Source organism: Scardinius erythrophthalmus (assembly GCF_964197995.2).
Source record: "Scardinius erythrophthalmus genome assembly, chromosome: 20".
NCBI lineage: Eukaryota > Metazoa > Chordata > Actinopteri > Cypriniformes > Leuciscidae > Scardinius > Scardinius erythrophthalmus.
In genome coordinates, this window is record NC_138240.1 from 38092091 (window position 1) to 38112919 (window position 20829).

At 44.4% G+C, this 20829-nt stretch overlaps 1 protein-coding gene across 1 annotated transcript in view; it reads right to left on the minus strand.

Moving 5' to 3' along the window:
- Positions 1-20829, minus strand: part of cacna2d3a (calcium channel, voltage-dependent, alpha 2/delta subunit 3a) — a gene marked incomplete at both ends in the record, with an annotated part of 173687 nt that overhangs the window by 117160 nt on the left and 35698 nt on the right. Inside the window, one exon of the mRNA XM_081349565.1 lies at positions 20702-20761. Within this exon, the coding sequence (XP_081205691.1) occupies positions 20702-20761 (60 nt within the window). The remainder of the gene's footprint in view (positions 1-20701; positions 20762-20829) is intronic.

Consider the following 20829-nt stretch of genomic DNA (forward strand, 5'->3'; position numbering starts at 1 on the left):
TCAAAACTGTTTCACTGGGTAATTAAGTGCATCAACCGGGTATTTTAAGTGCACCTTTTCTTTTTATTGCTTTTTATCTGCTTTTTCCCCCCATCACATATTTTAGTTATCAGCATAAATTATCATAGAGTATCATTAAGAGAAAGCTTAAACACTCAAAGTTCATCCTGTGAAAAAGCCTTTTGAAATTGGACATTGCATTACCATGGAAACGGTACTTTAAAACCTTTTAACTTGATATCAAATTCAAATTTGGAAACACAACTTGGTTAGACATTTGGCTTTGATTTTCTAGAGATTTTAGAGTCCAAATTATTTTATTAAAAAATGTAGTTAGTATAGGGGGTGATAGTTAACAGGTTAAATGATTTAAAGGGATTTAAGAGAATGAAAAAGAATTATAAAACAAAATCATTTACTGTGAAAAGATTCATTTTTTATGTAAAAAAAATAATATGCCTAATATGCCAAAAATGTCTCTGTTGCTTGTCTCGTCACATTCAAAATTAAGTTTTTAGCAAACATCAAAATGGTTTATAAATGATTAACTATGGTAAAAGTGTTTTGAGGTCATAAAATAGTATTGTGCAAGGAATCACATTTATTAATTAATAATCTGAGGCTCTTATGATAAATTGTTTGTCATTCGTCAGTCGCTTTGGATAAAGGCATCTGTTAAAGTCCCCCTGTAGTCAATAATTGTATTCCTTAAAACTCATCTTTGATCACCAAAATGATATTTAAACGTTTTTTCCTTCATGTCTTAAAATATCTTGACTGTAACTCGACACTCTTGCCTCATTTAGTATGCGCGGTTGTATGAATATTCAAATGAGCCCCGCCTCCACTCACTCAGCTCAGAGATCCACTGGTTGACGATCACATGTTGATCTGATTGGTTACAAGGTAGTTTGTGACGTCAGAAACACCAGCGATTTCAAAGCGTGTTTTTGAGACTGTCTTTGGTTCACTGCAGTTTTAAGGAGGAAATACTCAGCAATGCTGTCGACTTATGAACTTACACATGGTTTGTCTTAAGGCATATTAAAAACTCCATATAGACACATAAACAACATTAAAAGCTGGAGTTACACCACAGGGGGACTTTAAATGAATAAATGTAAATATGCGCATAAATGATTTTGACAGAACAAAGAGTGTAAAAACAAGATGTGGAGGAAGCTGCCGGTCAGCTCACTGGATAACTTATAGTTCTGTCTGTGAAATCACGTGCGTATAATCAGCTCTCTGCTGTATGTCATTTTCCTGCATGGTTATTTCCATGAGGATTGGCAGCGTCAGACAGCGAGAGCGCTGGAACAGATTATGAAGCTGAGGAGTGCTCTGCTATGAGCAGATAAGAAAACACTCGCTGCCAGCAGAAACCCAACAAACAGCCAAAACCAGGAGAGACCGTCTCTGAGGAGGATTCACACTTCAGCGGCCTTCAGCCTTTATTTATTTATTTCTTGCTTCTAATGTTTGACTTCACCATATCATCACTACAGGCTAAATTCAATGTAAAGCAGCACCACTGGGTTCATATTCACGGTGAATAAACCCTCAGCACGTCAGAAGTCAGAGAGTCCAGAGCGAACTCCAGATCTCGATTCATGCTTTTAGGCTGTGCTCACACTGGGCGAGTTTGGCTGGATTAAAAGTAAACCAACTCTGTTAGTGCGGCTCATTTGAATAAGTGTGAAGTTCTGTCTTTAGTTTTCCTCCCAGAGTTGTTTCTGTGAAAGAAAAGGTAACGTATTCTGTCAGCGCACATGCCAGGCTCAGACTACATGAGTTTTATGCTGATTTATCACTGATTTACGCCTCTCTGGTTACGATGATCGGCCCAAATAATCTGGTAATGTCCTGATCGGCTCACAGAGACAACTGGCTCACCCTGATCATATCAAACATCTTTGAGATTTAAATTGGGATGAATATAACTATGATTACATCAGTACTTTCACATTGCCGTCACTTTCCCGCAGGAACACACTCCCTCAGCCGGACTGAGTGGCAGAAGAGCTGATGCATGACTGGATTTAATAGGGCAAACTGTGAAAACTCGAGTAAAAACAAACGATTATCAGTTTAACCCTCTGAGGTCGGCAAACGCGCCGGCGCGTTTTGCTGGATTTTCTTCACATTGTAGCACTATAAACTTAAATTACTCCGTCATTTATGGTCATACAGAAAAAAAAAATGTAAAAAAAGAATCTGTAATATTTCTACTTTTGTATGTGTCCACTTACAATCAAATCAAAACATTGTGCTTTTGTAAAATAAAGAAAATAAACAGGGTGTGCGTTCTGCCTCTCCGTCGCGGTGAACTTTTTTTTCTTGAGCACGTCTATAAACTGAAACAAAACTCAGCGAATACTTGTCACACATTTATGAGCCATATACCTTTATAAACATTTAAGTGTGTACTTTTAAATGATCGGATTCAAACTGAAAACAAATATTCTCTGTTTAAGTAATTTGTATAAAACCAACAAGATGTCCAGCTTCTCAAACGCTTCCTAATTATTTTTTCTTTGAACAAGCCCACTCGCGCAAAAGATATTCACATGCAAATCTCCACATGGAACGCGAACGCGCTCGTTACCTCAACAACAAAACACCAAAACACTTCACAAGTCTCTGCTTTTCGTCGAGTTTGAAAGATGCGCCGTGAGCTTACATGGATTTACCTCAGAAGAAGAAGAACGCGATTTGAAGACAAGAAAGATGTAAGGTAAGAAATTCTTACATATTAGTTTGTTATTGTTGCATAAATTTCACATTGCAGTTGAACTGTTGCTAGATATATGGTGAATATTATAATATTTAGACCCGTGTTTACTGTTATTGTGTTTGTGGATATCTGCTCAAACGTAGATATGTATATGGTAACCATAATGTTTTATATTTGATATTTGATACATTCGAAAAGCAAAACGCACCAAACGGCTTCATGTTTTTACTATTATCTCATTTCATATCATCATAACGAATGGAAACATTTGAAGTACCATGATAATCAATATATTTTTCTCTAGCTTAGTTGTTACTGAAATATTTTGGAAGATTTATAGGCTGCTATGGTTATTGTTATTATTATTTTACTTTATGCAGCACTGCGCATAGCCTATGCCTACAAGGCACAACAAACCTGGTGTTCATTATATTTTATATTGTTGGAAACATTGTGTGTGTGTGTGTGTGTGTATTCTGTGAATTTTAAAAAGCAATTTTAACCAGAAAAATCTCAAATTTATTCCCAAAATCGTGCAGGCCTTTCTCTTGATTCTTTCAGGGCCCAGATGCCACTGAGTCCTGCTGACTTCAACATTCACATGAGTCTCTGTACATGAACATGGTAAAGTGAAAATCAAACACCTTGGAAATGAAAGGTATATACAATGTTTTTAGGAATGACACAAAGGTCTCTGTCTTTGGATCAGTGTTTTCAATGAGTGCTTTTTTGTCATTTGTTGTGCATCTTTGGATTATGTTGTGTTGTAAATAAATCCAAACAATCTAAAAGCCATTCTTTTTTAAATCTCCTCATTCTTTGTGCAAGGTTGCTCAGAATGATATGGCCTGATAGCTCCTAATAGGGCCGTTAGGGGAGTGTCTTTGTCTTTCTCAGGTGTGAAAAAGCTTACATATTAATGAGCTCCCGCATAAAGCTTTTTCACACAAAACACGTCGTAAAAAATGTAAATCAATATATTGTCTTCTCTGAATGAGCAGTCAGGGTGATTCTCACATAGTTTTAGAGCAAATATTCTAGGCTAAGTCATACAATTTTCAAAAGTCTTGTGAAGAAATAATCAGTATGGGTTTCATGACCTTATTTCAGTGAGAATTTTTTTTTGTATTTTCACAAACCATGCATAAATTTCATTATCTCAAAACTACAAACTTTTACACACATGCTGCTGATATATTATTGTAGCAGAGTTTGTGCTGAATACAGTGTAATTAGACTTTAGCCATGAAAATGTCACAAGTAACAGAAATAAGCACAAATGTCAGAGCATGTCAGAACACCTCCAGGGCCCAGAAACACCTCAGACTAGTGTTGTTTTTGGCAGCCTGTTTTAATTTTAGTTTTAGTCTAGTCTTTGTGTCAGGCTGTCATTTTAGTTTTTATTAGTTTTAGTCACATTCATACTCTTTTTAGTCTAGTCTAGTTTTAGTCGACGAAAACTGATGACATTTTAGTCTAGTTTTAGTCAACGAAAACTGATGACATTTTAGTCTAGTTTTAGTCGACGAAAACTGATGACATTTTAGTCTAGTTTTAGTCAATGAAAATTGTATTTTAGTCTCTTTTTAGTAATGTGATTCTATTTAACCCAGTCAATATAGAATTTCAAACAAGGCTATCTTATTATAGGCTATTTAGTAGGCCTATATTTAGGGCTGTGACGGTGGCAGGTTTTTTTTTACCACCGCGGTAATGGACCAACTACCGGCGGTGGTTGGGGGGTTATTTAAAAAAAAACTCGTTTTATATTTCCACACAAAGACGCGTGATATACACTCTGCGCTTTGAGAGGGATGTGGGACACAGGCAGGAAAACACGATATCGATCTCCATCGATCTCTTTATGATATCTTTGTGTTTTCTACTTGATGTAAATTGGTTTGAAGAGCGAATTTTATCCTCCACAAGGGCGAAATATTTAGGCTATGTTTGAGATTGCGCTGCCAGAGAAAGTGAAACTAAAAATCACCCGCGCGTGTGAAACGCGCTTTACAACTAAACTTGACGCGCCCTATGTCTAATATAAGAAGCACAAACTGTGTTAAAAAGAATTTGACATGCAAGTACAAATGTAGGCCATCTGTCCTACAGCGTTTTTCTACTTTACCACAGTAAAGTATACGAATATAATAGGCCTAATTAAAAGCGAACCAAGAAACGTTATAATACCTTTAGAAAATGGGTGAGACGTGACGTGAGTGAAGATTTGGGAAAAGAAACAAGAGATTCCATGCAGGGATGAGTCACAATTTTTGGATATTCGATTAGTTTATTTAATTATAGGATATCGAATAGGTTGTGCGATTATTCTCTAAAATAAAATCTCCATGTTCTGGCGCTGATGCGGTGACGTGTTCATGTAACCAGAGACGCTGCCAATAACATGCAGCTGTCACAAAGAACCGGCAAAAGTAATGATTATGAATGTGTCAAATACATCAATGAGACATTTTAATAGAATAACTAATGGAGTGATATATTGTTAAATTCGCTGATAATCGGGTGACCAGATCGCAATCCAGAATTTAAAGCCGACAATTAAAGCTATGGGTTCACGCACAACTCTCTCATTCGTCGTGACGTTATAACATTTCGTCCCGTCTCGTTTTGGTCAACGAAAATGAAGAGACATTTTAGCATAGTTTTTATTTTTTTAAACCACATTTAGTCTCGTTTTTATTCGTCAACGATATTGCATTATACATGTATTTTAGTCATCGTCACATGACCATGCATTTACGTCTAGTCTCGTCTCGTTTTCGTCAGGTGATAACGGTTCGTTGACGACAATATTTCGTCATAATTTTCGTTGACGAAAGCAACACTACCTCAGACCCCAGAGGGTTAAACTAAAGGTTGGACTCGATTTAGTGTTCCTTACAACTTACCAAAGATCCAGTGATCATGGATATTGACATGCAGCCAGGAATCGTGTTTACTCACATTTATATGAGCCTGATTTTGACGCCGGGGAAAAACATGAAGCAAATTAGCCTGTGAATGCTTTATATAAACACAATACAGGTCTAAATCTATGTGATCACTAATATCAATGTTATATATGTCATTATATCGTTCAGCCCTAAAACTTGAATTATTTTTGTCAGTGTTTATTTAAAAACATCCAATTATGCAGAATATACGATTGTAAATATTTATTGATGAGTTGTCAGTACAATATATAACAATAGAATATATAGGGTATGATTTTACCCCTAAATTCAGCATACTGACACAAAATGAAAACTGCAAATCCACCGTTCTCTACCTGGATCCAGTTGTTTCTGTGAATTGCAGAGATTCATTTGCTTCGCTGTTCTATAGCTTTCAGCAGTCTGTAAAAATATACCTCAGATTTCTTGTCAAATATCAAAGCTCTTTCCCGGTTTAGATGTGTTTTGAGTGTTTTTCGCAGCATTACGCTGAAAATAAATGCTGCCACTCAGTGTTTCTGCCACTCAGTGTTTCTGCCGCTCAGTGTTTCACTGTTTCTGCCACTCAGTGTTTCACTGTTTCCGCCACTCAGTGTTTCACTGTTTCTGCCACTCAGTGTTTCACTGTTTCTGCCACTCAGTGTTTCTGCCACTCAGTGTTTCTGCCGCTCAGTGTTTCACTGTTTCTGCCACTCAGTGTTTCACTGTTTCTGCCACTCAGTGTTTCAGTGTTTCTGCCACTCAGTGTTTCTGTCTCTCAGTGTTTCTGCCACTCAGTGTTTCAGTGTTTCTGCCGCTCAGTGTTTCAGTGTTTCTGACGCTCAGTGTTTCAGTGTTTCTGCCACTTAATGTTTCTGCCGCTCAGTGTTTCTGCCGCTCAGTGTTTCAGTGTTTCTGCCGCTCAGTGTTTCAGTGTTTCTGTCTCTCAGTGTTTCAGTGTTTCTGCCGCTCAGTGTTTCTGCCGCTCAGTGTTTCAGTGTTTCTGCCACTTAATGTTTCTGCCGCTCAGTGTTTCTGCCGCTCAGTGTTTCAGTGTTTCTGCCGCTCAGTGTTTCAGTGTTTCTACCGCTCAGTGTTTCTGCCACTCAGTGTTTCAGTGTTTCTGCCACTCAGTGTTTCAGTGTTTCTGCCGCTCAGTGTTTCTGTCTCTCAGTGTTTCTGTCTCTCAGTGTTTCTGTCTCTCAGTGTTTCTGCCACTCAGTGTTTCAGTGTTTCTGCCGCTCAGTGTTTCTGTCTCTCAGTGTTTCTGTCTCTCTGTGTTTCTGTCTCTCTGTGTTTCTGTCTCTCAGTGTTTCTGCCGCTCAGTGTTTCTGCCGCTCAGTGTTTCTGCCGCTCAGTGTTTTAGTCTCTCAGTGTTTCTGTCTCTCAGTGTTTCTGCCGCTCAGTGTTTCAGTGTTTCTGCCGCTCAGTGTTTCTGCCGCTCAGTGTTTCTGTCGCTCAGTGTTTCTGCCGCTCAGTGTTTCTGCCGCTCAGTGTTTCAGTGTTTCTGCCGCTCAGTGTTTCTGCCGCTCAGTGTTTCTGTCGCTCAGTGTTTCTGCCGCTCAGTGTTTCTGCCGCTCAGTGTTTCAGTGTTTCTGCCACTCAGTGTTTCTGCCACTCAGTGTTTCTGTCTCTCAGTGTTTCAGTGTTTCTGCCGCTCAGTGTTTCACTGTTTCTGCCACTCAGTGTTTCAGTGTTTCTGCCACTCAGTGTTTCCGCCGCTCAGTGTTTCAGTCGCTCAGTGTTTCACTGTTTCTACCACTCAGTGTTTCACTGTTTCTGCCACTCAGTGTTTCTGCCACTCAGTGTTTCTGTCTCTCAGTGTTTCTGCCACTCAGTGTTTCAGTGTTTCTGCTGCTCAGTGTTTCTGTCTCTCTGTGTTTCTGTCTCTCAGTGTTTCTGCCGCTCAGTGTTTCTGCCGCTCAGTGTTTCAGTCTCTCAGTGTTTCAGTCTCTCAGTGTTTCTGCCGCTCAGTGTTTCTGCCGCTGAGTGTTTCATTGTTTCTGCCGCTCAGTGTTTCTGCCGCTCAGTGTTTCTGCCGCTCAGTGTTTCTGCCACTCAGTGTTTCACTGTTTCTGCCACTCAGTGTTTCTGCCACTCAGTGTTTCTGCCGCTCAGTGTTTCACTGTTTCTGCCACTCAGTGTTTCACTGTTTCTGCCACTCAGTGTTTCAGCCACTCAGTGTTTCTGTCTCTCAGTGTTTCTGCCACTCAGTGTTTCAGTGTTTCTGCCGCTCAGTGTTTCAGTGTTTCTGCCGCTCAGTGTTTCTGCCGCTCAGTGTTTCAGTGTTTCTGCCGCTCAGTGTTTCAGTGTTTCTACCGCTCAGTGTTTCAGTGTTTCTACCGCTCAGTGTTTCTGCCACTCAGTGTTTCAGTGTTTCTGCCACTCAGTGTTTCAGTGTTTCTGCCGCTCAGTGTTTCTGTCTCTCAGTGTTTCTGCCACTCAATGTTTCAGTGTTTCTGCCGCTCAGTGTTTCTGTCTCTCAGTGTTTCTGTCTCTCTGTGTTTCTGTCTCTCTGTGTTTCTGTCTCTCTGTGTTTCTGTCTCTCTGTGTTTCTGCCGCTCAGTGTTTCAGTCTCTCAGTGTTTCAGTCTCTCAGTGTTTCTGCCGCTCAGTGTTTCTGCCGCTCAGTGTTTCTGTCGCTCAGTGTTTCTGCCGCTCAGTGTTTCTGCCGCTCAGTGTTTCAGTGTTTCTGCCACTCAGTGTTTCTGCCACTCAGTGTTTCAGTGTTTCTGCCGCTCAGTGTTTCTGTCTCTCAGTGTTTCTGTCTCTCAGTGTTTCAGTGTTTCTGCCGCTCAGTGTTTCTGTCTCTCTGTGTTTCTGTCTCTCAGTGTTTCTGCCGCTCAGTGTTTCTGCCGCTCAGTGTTTCAGTCTCTCAGTGTTTCAGTCTCTCAGTGTTTCAGTCTCTCAGTGTTTCTGCCGCTCAGTGTTTCTGCCGCTCAGTGTTTCAGTGTTTCTGCCGCTCAGTGTTTCTGCCGCTCAGTGTTTCTGTCGCTCAGTGTTTCTGCCACTCAGTGTTTCTGCCGCTCAGTGTTTCAGTGTTTCTGCCACTCAGTGTTTCTGCCACTCAGTGTTTCTGCCACTCAGTGTTTCAGTGTTTCTGCCGCTCAGTGTTTCTGTCTCTCAGTGTTTCAGTGTTTCTGCCGCTCAGTGTTTCACTGTTTCTGCAACTCAGTGTTTCAGTGTTTCTGCCACTCAGTGTTTCCGCCGCTCAGTGTTTCAGTCGCTCAGTGTTTCACTGTTTCTGCCACTCAGTGTTTCACTGTTTCTGCCACTCAGTGTTTCTGCCACTCAGTGTTTCTGTCTCTCAGTGTTTCTGCCACTCAGTGTTTCAGTGTTTCTGCCGCTCAGTGTTTCTGTCTCTCTGTGTTTCTGTCTCTCAGTGTTTCTGCCGCTCAGTGTTTCTGCCGCTCAGTGTTTCAGTGTTTCTGCCACTCAGTGTTTCAGTGTTTCTGCCACTCAGTCTCTCAGTGTTTCAGTCTCTCAGTGTTTCTGCCGCTCAGTGTTTCTGCCGCTCAGTGTTTCAGTGTTTCTGCCGCTCAGTGTTTCTGCCGCTCAGTGTTTCTGTCGCTCAGTGTTTCTGCCGCTCAGTGTTTCAGTGTTTCTGCCACTCAGTGTTTCTGCCACTCAGTGTTTCAGTGTTTCCGCCGCTCAGTGTTTCAGTCGCTCAGTGTTTCACTGTTTCTGCCACTCAGTGTTTCACTGTTTCTGCCACTCAGTGTTTCTGCCACTCAGTGTTTCTGTCTCTCAGTGTTTCTGCCACTCAGTGTTTCAGTGTTTCTGCCGCTCAGTGTTTCAGTGTTTCTGCCGCTCAGTGTTTCAGTGTTTCTGCCGCTCAGTGTTTCAGTGTTTCTGCCGCTCAGTGTTTCTGCCGCTCAGTGTTTCAGTGTTTCTGCCGCTCAGTGTTTCTGTCTCTCAGTGTTTCAGTGTTTCTGCCGCTCAGTGTTTCAGTGTTTCTGCCACTCAGTGTTTCTGCCACTCAGTGTTTCTGCCACTCAGTGTTTCAGTGTTTCTGCCGTTCAGTGTTTCTGTCTCTCAGTGTTTCAGTGTTTCTACCACTCAGTGTTTCAGTGTTTCTGCCACTCAGTGTTTTTGCCACTCAGTGTTTCAGCTGCTCAGTGTTTCAGTGTTTCTGCCACTCAGTGTTTCTGCCGCTCAGTGTTTCAGTGTTTCTGCCACTCGGTGTTTTTGCCACTCAGTGTTTCAGTGTTTCTGCTGCTCAGTGTTTCAGTGTTTCTGCCACTCAGTGTTTCTGCCACTCAATGTTTCAGTGTTTCTGCCACTCAGTGTTTCTGCCACTCAGTGTTTCTGCCGCTCAGTGTTTCTGCCACTCAGTGTTTCAGTGTTTCTGCCACTCAGTGTTTCAGTGTTTCTGCCGCTCAGTGTTTCTGTCTCTCAGTGTTTCTGTCTCTCAGTGTTTCTGTCTCTCAGTGTTTCTGCCACTCAGTGTTTCAGTGTTTCTGCCGCTCAGTGTTTCTGTCTCTCAGTGTTTCTGTCTCTCTGTGTTTCTGTCTCTCTGTGTTTCTGTCTCTCAGTGTTTCTGCCGCTCAGTGTTTCTGCCGCTCAGTGTTTCTGCCGCTCAGTGTTTCAGTCTCTCAGTGTTTCTGTCTCTCAGTGTTTCTGCCGCTCAGTGTTTCAGTGTTTCTGCCGCTCAGTGTTTCTGCCACTCAGTGTTTCTGTCGCTCAGTGTTTCTGCCGCTCAGTGTTTCTGCCGCTCAGTGTTTCTGCCGCTCAGTGTTTCTGCCGCTCAGTGTTTCTGCCGCTCAGTGTTTCTGTCGCTCAGTGTTTCTGCCGCTCAGTGTTTCTGCCGCTCAGTGTTTCAGTGTTTCTGCCACTCAGTGTTTCTGCCACTCAGTGTTTCTGTCTCTCAGTGTTTCAGTGTTTCTGCCGCTCAGTGTTTCACTGTTTCTGCCACTCAGTGTTTCAGTGTTTCTGCCACTCAGTGTTTCCGCCGCTCAGTGTTTCAGTCGCTCAGTGTTTCACTGTTTCTACCACTCAGTGTTTCACTGTTTCTGCCACTCAGTGTTTCTGCCACTCAGTGTTTCTGTCTCTCAGTGTTTCTGCCACTCAGTGTTTCAGTGTTTCTGCTGCTCAGTGTTTCTGTCTCTCTGTGTTTCTGTCTCTCAGTGTTTCTGCCGCTCAGTGTTTCTGCCGCTCAGTGTTTCAGTCTCTCAGTGTTTCAGTCTCTCAGTGTTTCTGTCTCTCTGTGTTTCTGTCTCTCAGTGTTTCTGCCGCTCAGTGTTTCTGCCGCTCAGTGTTTCAGTCTCTCAGTGTTTCAGTCTCTCAGTGTTTCAGTCTCTCAGTGTTTCTGCCGCTCAGTGTTTCTGCCGCTCAGTGTTTCATTGTTTCTGCCGCTCAGTGTTTCAGTCTCTCAGTGTTTCAGTCTCTCAGTGTTTCAGTCTCTCAGTGTTTCTGCCGCTCAGTGTTTCTGCCGCTCAGTGTTTCAGTGTTTCTGCCGCTCAGTGTTTCTGCCGCTCAGTGTTTCTGTCGCTCAGTGTTTCTGCCACTCAGTGTTTCTGCCGCTCAGTGTTTCAGTGTTTCTGCCACTCAGTGTTTCTGCCACTCAGTGTTTCTGCCACTCAGTGTTTCAGTGTTTCTGCCGCTCAGTGTTTCTGTCTCTCAGTGTTTCAGTGTTTCTGCCGCTCAGTGTTTCACTGTTTCTGCAACTCAGTGTTTCAGTGTTTCTGCCACTCAGTGTTTCCGCCGCTCAGTGTTTCAGTCGCTCAGTGTTTCACTGTTTCTGCCACTCAGTGTTTCACTGTTTCTGCCACTCAGTGTTTCTGCCACTCAGTGTTTCTGTCTCTCAGTGTTTCTGCCACTCAGTGTTTCAGTGTTTCTGCCGCTCAGTGTTTCTGTCTCTCTGTGTTTCTGTCTCTCAGTGTTTCTGCCGCTCAGTGTTTCTGCCGCTCAGTGTTTCAGTGTTTCTGCCACTCAGTGTTTCAGTGTTTCTGCCACTCAGTCTCTCAGTGTTTCAGTCTCTCAGTGTTTCTGCCGCTCAGTGTTTCTGCCGCTCAGTGTTTCAGTGTTTCTGCCGCTCAGTGTTTCTGCCGCTCAGTGTTTCTGTCGCTCAGTGTTTCTGCCGCTCAGTGTTTCAGTGTTTCTGCCACTCAGTGTTTCTGCCACTCAGTGTTTCAGTGTTTCCGCCGCTCAGTGTTTCAGTCGCTCAGTGTTTCACTGTTTCTGCCACTCAGTGTTTCACTGTTTCTGCCACTCAGTGTTTCTGCCACTCAGTGTTTCTGTCTCTCAGTGTTTCTGCCACTCAGTGTTTCAGTGTTTCTGCCGCTCAGTGTTTCAGTGTTTCTGCCGCTCAGTGTTTCAGTGTTTCTGCCGCTCAGTGTTTCAGTGTTTCTGCCGCTCAGTGTTTCTGCCGCTCAGTGTTTCAGTGTTTCTGCCGCTCAGTGTTTCTGTCTCTCAGTGTTTCAGTGTTTCTGCCGCTCAGTGTTTCAGTGTTTCTGCCACTCAGTGTTTCTGCCACTCAGTGTTTCTGCCACTCAGTGTTTCAGTGTTTCTGCCGTTCAGTGTTTCTGTCTCTCAGTGTTTCAGTGTTTCTACCACTCAGTGTTTCAGTGTTTCTGCCACTCAGTGTTTTTGCCACTCAGTGTTTCAGCTGCTCAGTGTTTCAGTGTTTCTGCCACTCAGTGTTTCTGCCGCTCAGTGTTTCAGTGTTTCTGCCACTCGGTGTTTTTGCCACTCAGTGTTTCAGTGTTTCTGCTGCTCAGTGTTTCAGTGTTTCTGCCACTCAGTGTTTCTGCCACTCAGTGTTTCAGTGTTTCTGCCACTCAGTGTTTCTGCCACTCAGTGTTTCTGCCGCTCAGTGTTTCTGCCACTCAGTGTTTCAGTGTTTCTGCCACTCAGTGTTTCAGTGTTTCTGCCGCTCAGTGTTTCTGTCTCTCAGTGTTTCTGTCTATCAGTGTTTCTGTCTCTCAGTGTTTCTGCCACTCAGTGTTTCAGTGTTTCTGCCGCTCAGTGTTTCTGTCTCTCAGTGTTTCTGTCTCTCTGTGTTTCTGTCTCTCTGTGTTTCTGTCTCTCAGTGTTTCTGCCGCTCAGTGTTTCTGCCGCTCAGTGTTTCTGCCGCTCAGTGTTTCAGTCTCTCAGTGTTTCTGTCTCTCAGTGTTTCTGCCGCTCAGTGTTTCAGTGTTTCTGCCGCTCAGTGTTTCTGCCGCTCAGTGTTTCTGTCGCTCAGTGTTTCTGCCGCTCAGTGTTTCTGCCGCTCAGTGTTTCTGCCGCTCAGTGTTTCTGCCGCTCAGTGTTTCTGTCGCTCAGTGTTTCTGCCGCTCAGTGTTTCTGCCGCTCAGTGTTTCAGTGTTTCTGCCACTCAGTGTTTCTGCCACTCAGTGTTTCTGTCTCTCAGTGTTTCAGTGTTTCTGCCGCTCAGTGTTTCACTGTTTCTGCCACTCAGTGTTTCAGTGTTTCTGCCACTCAGTGTTTCCGCCGCTCAGTGTTTCAGTCGCTCAGTGTTTCACTGTTTCTACCACTCAGTGTTTCACTGTTTCTGCCACTCAGTGTTTCTGCCACTCAGTGTTTCTGTCTCTCAGTGTTTCTGCCACTCAGTGTTTCAGTGTTTCTGCTGCTCAGTGTTTCTGTCTCTCTGTGTTTCTGTCTCTCAGTGTTTCTGCCGCTCAGTGTTTCTGCCGCTCAGTGTTTCAGTCTCTCAGTGTTTCAGTCTCTCAGTGTTTCTGCCGCTCAGTGTTTCTGCCGCTCAGTGTTTCATTGTTTCTGCCGCTCAGTGTTTCTGCCGCTCAGTGTTTCTGCCGCTCAGTGTTTCTGCCACTCAGTGTTTCACTGTTTCTGCCACTCAGTGTTTCTGCCACTCAGTGTTTCTGCCGCTCAGTGTTTCACTGTTTCTGCCACTCAGTGTTTCACTGTTTCTGCCACTCAGTGTTTCAGCCACTCAGTGTTTCTGTCTCTCAGTGTTTCTGCCACTCAGTGTTTCAGTGTTTCTGCCGCTCAGTGTTTCAGTGTTTCTGCCGCTCAGTGTTTCTGCCGCTCAGTGTTTCAGTGTTTCTGCCGCTCAGTTTTTCAGTGTTTCTACCGCTCAGTGTTTCAGTGTTTCTACCGCTCAGTGTTTCTGCCACTCAGTGTTTCAGTGTTTCTGCCACTCAGTGTTTCAGTGTTTCTGCCGCTCAGTGTTTCTGTCTCTCAGTGTTTCTGCCACTCAATGTTTCAGTGTTTCTGCCGCTCAGTGTTTCTGTCTCTCAGTGTTTCTGTCTCTCTGTGTTTCTGTCTCTCTGTGTTTCTGTCTCTCTGTGTTTCTGTCTCTCTGTGTTTCTGCCGCTCAGTGTTTCAGTCTCTCAGTGTTTCAGTCTCTCAGTGTTTCTGCCGCTCAGTGTTTCTGCCGCTCAGTGTTTCTGTCGCTCAGTGTTTCTGCCGCTCAGTGTTTCTGCCGCTCAGTGTTTCAGTGTTTCTGCCACTCAGTGTTTCTGCCACTCAGTGTTTCAGTGTTTCTGCCGCTCAGTGTTTCTGTCTCTCAGTGTTTCTGTCTCTCAGTGTTTCAGTGTTTCTGCCGCTCAGTGTTTCTGTCTCTCTGTGTTTCTGTCTCTCAGTGTTTCTGCCGCTCAGTGTTTCTGCCGCTCAGTGTTTCAGTCTCTCAGTGTTTCAGTCTCTCAGTGTTTCAGTCTCTCAGTGTTTCTGCCGCTCAGTGTTTCTGCCGCTCAGTGTTTCAGTGTTTCTGCCGCTCAGTGTTTCTGCCGCTCAGTGTTTCTGTCGCTCAGTGTTTCTGCCACTCAGTGTTTCTGCCGCTCAGTGTTTCAGTGTTTCTGCCACTCAGTGTTTCTGCCACTCAGTGTTTCTGCCACTCAGTGTTTCAGTGTTTCTGCCGCTCAGTGTTTCTGTCTCTCAGTGTTTCAGTGTTTCTGCCGCTCAGTGTTTCACTGTTTCTGCAACTCAGTGTTTCAGTGTTTCTGCCACTCAGTGTTTCCGCCGCTCAGTGTTTCAGTCGCTCAGTGTTTCACTGTTTCTGCCACTCAGTGTTTCACTGTTTCTGCCACTCAGTGTTTCTGCCACTCAGTGTTTCTGTCTCTCAGTGTTTCTGCCACTCAGTGTTTCAGTGTTTCTGCCGCTCAGTGTTTCTGTCTCTCTGTGTTTCTGTCTCTCAGTGTTTCTGCCGCTCAGTGTTTCTGCCGCTCAGTGTTTCAGTGTTTCTGCCACTCAGTGTTTCAGTGTTTCTGCCACTCAGTCTCTCAGTGTTTCAGTCTCTCAGTGTTTCTGCCGCTCAGTGTTTCTGCCGCTCAGTGTTTCAGTGTTTCTGCCGCTCAGTGTTTCTGCCGCTCAGTGTTTCTGTCGCTCAGTGTTTCTGCCGCTCAGTGTTTCAGTGTTTCTGCCACTCAGTGTTTCTGCCACTCAGTGTTTCAGTGTTTCCGCCGCTCAGTGTTTCAGTCGCTCAGTGTTTCACTGTTTCTGCCACTCAGTGTTTCACTGTTTCTGCCACTCAGTGTTTCTGCCACTCAGTGTTTCTGTCTCTCAGTGTTTCTGCCACTCAGTGTTTCAGTGTTTCTGCCGCTCAGTGTTTCAGTGTTTCTGCCGCTCAGTGTTTCAGTGTTTCTGCCGCTCAGTGTTTCAGTGTTTCTGCCGCTCAGTGTTTCTGCCGCTCAGTGTTTCAGTGTTTCTGCCGCTCAGTGTTTCTGTCTCTCAGTGTTTCAGTGTTTCTGCCGCTCAGTGTTTCAGTGTTTCTGCCACTCAGTGTTTCTGCCACTCAGTGTTTCTGCCACTCAGTGTTTCAGTGTTTCTGCCGTTCAGTGTTTCTGTCTCTCAGTGTTTCAGTGTTTCTACCACTCAGTGTTTCAGTGTTTCTGCCACTCAGTGTTTTTGCCACTCAGTGTTTCAGCTGCTCAGTGTTTCAGTGTTTCTGCCACTCAGTGTTTCTGCCGCTCAGTGTTTCAGTGTTTCTGCCACTCGGTGTTTTTGCCACTCAGTGTTTCAGTGTTTCTGCTGCTCAGTGTTTCAGTGTTTCTGCCACTCAGTGTTTCTGCCACTCAGTGTTTCAGTGTTTCTGCCACTCAGTGTTTCTGCCACTCAGTGTTTCTGCCGCTCAGTGTTTCTGCCACTCAGTGTTTCAGTGTTTCTGCCACTCAGTGTTTCTGCCACTCAGTGTTTCAGTGTTTCTGCCGCTCAGTGTTTCAGTGTTTCTGCTGCTCAGTGTTTCAGTGTTTCTGCCACTCAGTGTTTCTGCCACTCAGTGTTTCAGTGTTTCTGCCACTCAGTGTTTCAATGTTTCTGCCACTCAGTGTCTCTGCCACTCAGTGTTTCTGCCACTCAGTGTTTCAATGTTTCTGCCGCTCAGTGTTTCTGCCACTCAGTGTTTCTGCCACTCAGTGTTTCAGTGTTTCTGCCACTCAGTGTTTCAGTGTTTCTGCCACTCAGTGTTTCAGTGTTTCTGCCACTCAGTCTTTCAGTGTTTCTGCCACTCAGTGTTTCAGTGTTTCTGCCACTCAGTCTTTCAGTGTTTCTGCCGCTCAGTGTTTCAGTGTTTCTGCCACTCAGTGTTTCTGTCTCTCAGTGTTTCAGCCACTCAGTGTTTCTGCTGCTCAGTGTTTCAGTGTTTCTGCCACTCAGTGTTTCAGCCACTCAGTGTTTCTGTCTCTCAGTGTTTCAGTGTTTCTGCCACTCAGTGTTTCTGCCGCTCAGTGTTTCTGCCGCTCAGTGTTTCAGTGTTTCTGCCACTCAGTGTTTCAGCCACTCAGTGTTTCTGTCTCTCAGTGTTTCAGTGTTTCTGCCGCTCAGTGTTTCTGCCGCTCAGTATTTCAGTATGTCTGCCGCTCAGTGTTTCAGTGTTTCTGCTGCTCAGTGTTTCTGTCTCTCAGTCTCTCAGTGTTTCTGCCGCTCAATGTTTCAGTGTTTCTGCCACTCAGTGTTTCAGTGTTTCTGTCTCTCAGTGTTTCTGTCTCTCAGTGTTTCAGTGTTTCTGTCTCTCAGTGTTTCTGCCACTCAGTGTTTCAGTGTTTCTGTCTCTCAGTGTTTCAGTGTTTCTGTCTCTCAGTGTTTCTGCCACTCAGTGTTTCAGTGTTTAAGTCTCTCAGTGTTTCTGTCTCTCAGTCTCTCAGTGTTTCTGTCTCTCAGTGTTTCTGTCTCTCAGTGTTTCTGTCTCTCAGTGTCTCTGTCTCTCAGTGTTTCTGTCTCTCAGTGTTTCTGTCTCTCAGTCTCTCAGTGTTTCTGTCTCTCAGTGTCTCTGTCTCTCAGTGTCTCTGTCTGTCTCTGTCTCTCAGTGTCTCTGTCTCTCAGTGTCTCTGTCTCTCAGTGTTTCAGTGTTTCTGTCTCTCAGTGTTTCTGTCTCTCAGTGTTTCTGTCTCTCAGTGTTTCAGTGTTTCTGTCTCTCAGTGTTTCTGTCTCTCAGTGTTTCAGTGTTTCTGTCTCTCAGTGTTTCTGTCTCTCAGTGTTTCAGTGTTTCTGTCTCTCAGTGTTTCTGCCACTCAGTGTTTCTGTCTCTCAGTGTCTCTGTCTCTCAGTGTTTCTGTCTCTCAGTGTTTCTGTCCCTCAGTCTCTCAGTGTTTCTGTCTCTCAGTGTTTCTGTCTCTCAGTGTTTCTGTCTCTCAGTGTCTCAGTCTCTCAGTGTCTCTGTCTCTCAGTGTTTCTGTCTCTCAGTGTTTCTGTCTCTCGGTGTCTCAGTCTCTCAGTGTCTCTGTCTCTCAGTGTTTCTGTCTCTCAGTGTTTCTGTCTCTCGGTGTCTCTGTCTCTCATTGTCTCTGTCTCTCAGTGTCTCTGTCTCTCAGTGTCTCTGTCTCTCAGTGTCTCTGTCTCTCAGTGTTTCTGTCTCTCAGTCTCTCAGTGTTTCTGTCTCTCAGTGTTTCTGTCTCTCAGTGTTTCTGTCTCTCAGTGTTTCTGTCTCTCAGTGTCTCTGTCTCTCAGTGTCTCTGTCTCTCAGTGTCTCAGTCTCTCAGTGTCTCTGTCTCTCAGTGTTTCTGTCTCTCTGTGTCTCTGTCTCTCAGTGTCTCTGTCTCTCAGTGTTTCTGTCTCTCAGTCTCTCAGTGTTTCTGTCTCTCAGTGTTTCTGTCTCTCAGTGTTTCTGTCTCTCAGTGTTTCTGTCTCTCAGTGTCTCTGTCTCTCAGTGTCTCAGTCTCTCAGTGTCTCTGTCTCTCAGTGTTTCTGTCTCTCAGTGTCTCTGTCTCTCAGTGTCTCTGTCTCTCAGTGTTTCTGTCTCTCAGTGTTTCTGTCTCTCAGTGTCTCTGTCTCTCAGTGTCTCTGTCTCTCAGTGTTTCTGTCTCTCAGTGTTTCTGTCTCTCAGTGTTTCTGTCTCTCAGTGTCTCTGTCTCTCAGTGTCTCTGTCTCTCAGTGTCTCAGTCTCTCAGTGTCTCTGTCTCTCAGTGTTTCTGTCTCTCAGTGTTTCTGTCTCTCGGTGTCTCAGTCTCTCAGTGTCTCTGTCTCTCAGTGTTTCTGTCTCTCAGTGTTTCTGTCTCTCGGTGTCTCTGTCTCTCAGTGTCTCTGTCTCTCAGTGTCTCTGTCTCTCAGTGTCTCAGTCTCTCAGTGTCTCTGTCTCTCAGTGTCTCTGTCTCTCAGTGTCTCTGTCTCTCAGTGTCTCTGTCTCTCAGTGTTTCTGTCTCTCAGTGTTTCTGTCTCTCAGTGTTTCAGTGTTTCTGTCTCTCAGTGTTTCTGTCTCTCAGTGTTTCAGTGTTTCTGTCTCTCAGTGTTTCTGCCACTCAGTGTTTCAGTGTTTCTGTCTCTCAGTGTCTCTGTCTCTCAGTGTTTCTGTCTCTCAGTGTTTCAGTGTTTCTGCCACTCAGTGTTTCAGTGTTTCTGTCTCTCAGTGTCTCTGTCTCTCAGTGTCTCTGTCTCTCAGTGTTTCTGTCTCTCAGTCTCTCAGTGTTTCTGTCTCTCAGTGTTTCTGTCTCTCAGTGTTTCTGTCTCTCAGTGTTTCTGTCTCTCAGTGTCTCTGTCTCTCAGTGTCTCTGTCTCTCAGTGTCTCAGTCTCTCAGTGTCTCTGTCTCTCAGTGTTTCTGTCTCTCTGTGTCTCTGTCTCTCAGTGTCTCTGTCTCTCAGTGTTTCTGTCTCTCAGTCTCTCAGTGTTTCTGTCTCTCAGTGTTTCTGTCTCTCAGTGTTTCTGTCTCTCAGTGTCTCAGTCTCTCAGTGTCTCTGTCTCTCAGTGTTTCTGTCTCTCAGTGTTTCTGTCTCTCGGTGTCTCAGTCTCTCAGTGTCTCAGTCTCTCAGTGTCTCTGTCTCTCAGTGTTTCTGTCTCTCAGTGTCTCTGTCTCTCAGTGTCTCTGTCTCTCAGTGTTTCTGTCTCTCAGTGTTTCTGTCTCTCAGTGTCTCTGTCTCTCAGTGTCTCTGTCTCTCAGTGTCTCAGTCTCTCAGTGTCTCTGTCTCTCAGTGTTTCTGTCTCTCAGTGTTTCTGTCTCTCGGTGTCTCAGTCTCTCAGTGTCTCTGTCTCTCAGTGTTTCTGTCTCTCAGTGTTTCTGTCTCTCGGTGTCTCTGTCTCTCAGTGTCTCTGTCTCTCAGTGTCTCTGTCTCTCAGTGTCTCAGTCTCTCAGTGTCTCTGTCTCTCAGTGTCTCTGTCTCTCAGTGTCTCTGTCTCTCAGTGTCTCTGTCTCTCAGTGTCTCTGTCTCTCAGTGTTTCTGTCTCTCAGTGTTTCAGTGTTTCTGTCTCTCAGTGTTTCTGTCTCTCAGTGTTTCAGTGTTTCTGTCTCTCAGTGTTTCTGCCACTCAGTGTTTCAGTGTTTCTGTCTCTCAGTGTCTCTGTCTCTCAGTGTTTCTGTCTCTCAGTGTTTCAGTGTTTCTGCCACTCAGTGTTTCAGTGTTTCTGTCTCTCAGTGTCTCTGTCTCTCAGTGTTTCTGTCCCTCAGTCTCTCAGTGTCTCTGTCTCTCAGTGTTTCTGTCTCTCAGTGTTTCTGTCTCTCAGTGTCTCTGTCTCTCAGTGTGTCTGTCTCTCAGTGTCTCAGTCTCTCAGTGTCTCTGTCTCTCAGTGTTTCTGTCTCTCAGTGTTTCTGTCTCTCTGTGTCTCTGTCTCTCAGTGTCTCTGTCTCTCAGTGTCTCTGTCTCTCAGTGTCTCAGTCTCTCAGTGTCTCTGTCTCTCAGTGTTTCTGTCTCTCAGTGTCTCTGTCTCTCAGTGTCTCTGTCTCTCAGTGTCTCTGTCTCTCAGTGTCTCTGTCTCTCAGTGTCTCTGTCTCTCAGTGTTTCTGTCTCTCAGTGTTTCTGTCTCTCAGTGTCTCTGTCTCTCAGTGTTTCAGTGTTTCTTCCGCTCAGTGTTTCTGCCACTCAGTGTTTCAGTGTTTCTGCCACTCAGTGTGTGTAACTGCAGTCACTCCGGTCACACGCATACCCTCTATAGCCAATGAGAGACAAACCTAAAAGGGGACGGAGGTAACTTTTGAAACAGCGACCGCGAAACAAGCTGCTGTACAGGTCCGTTGGACAGCAGAGATGAGTCAAAGCAAGAGTCGAGTGAAACTGAGATAAACACTAAATCTGTGCAAACTAGACCATCCATTTGATCAGAGTCTAATTTAATCTGGGTCTGGGATGCTTGTTCAACAACACTGAAAGCGTTTCCATATCTAAATGGCTTTTACATTTTTGTTTCATAAAGAAAGTCATATGTATTTTTATTGCAAAGTTAGTACCTTTGACTGTGAGTCAGAAGGTTTCATGGCTGTGAGAGTTGCAGTAATGGTGTTGATCTGACTGTAGTTTTTGGCTGTGAAATGTGCAGTGTTGCATCAAGCTCATGTGAAGACTGAGACCACCTGAGGCTTTCACTGGGAAGAAATAAATGGCTTTTTACGGTAGATTAACCTTCGACCTTTACATGAGCAGTGACAGAGGGTGTCTCAGTAATGGATGCCCAAGTACAGTGCACTCAGAGAATGATAAACAACTCAACTTCAACATATATGCTTCATTTCAATTGCTTTGTACAATGCATAATTGTTATGAGATTTAAGTGCTTTCAAACTTTATGTATGTTTAACATGAGATTGAGGGAAGGTCATATAATTGATGCTAAGATCAACAGAAGTTTCAATACTAAGCAGTTCAAGCTGAACATCTAAGTGCTGTCACCCTAATGAAGAGATGCGGTTGCCATGGTAACTGCTGTTGATGCTCACCTGTAGGTCAGGATCCTCCACGTGATTCAGGTGGGCTTCCTCTGCTGCTTCCACCAACCGCTGGAGGCCAAGACAGACCGATATTAATCTCTCTATCATTCACACACACACACTTCAGTCAATCCCTC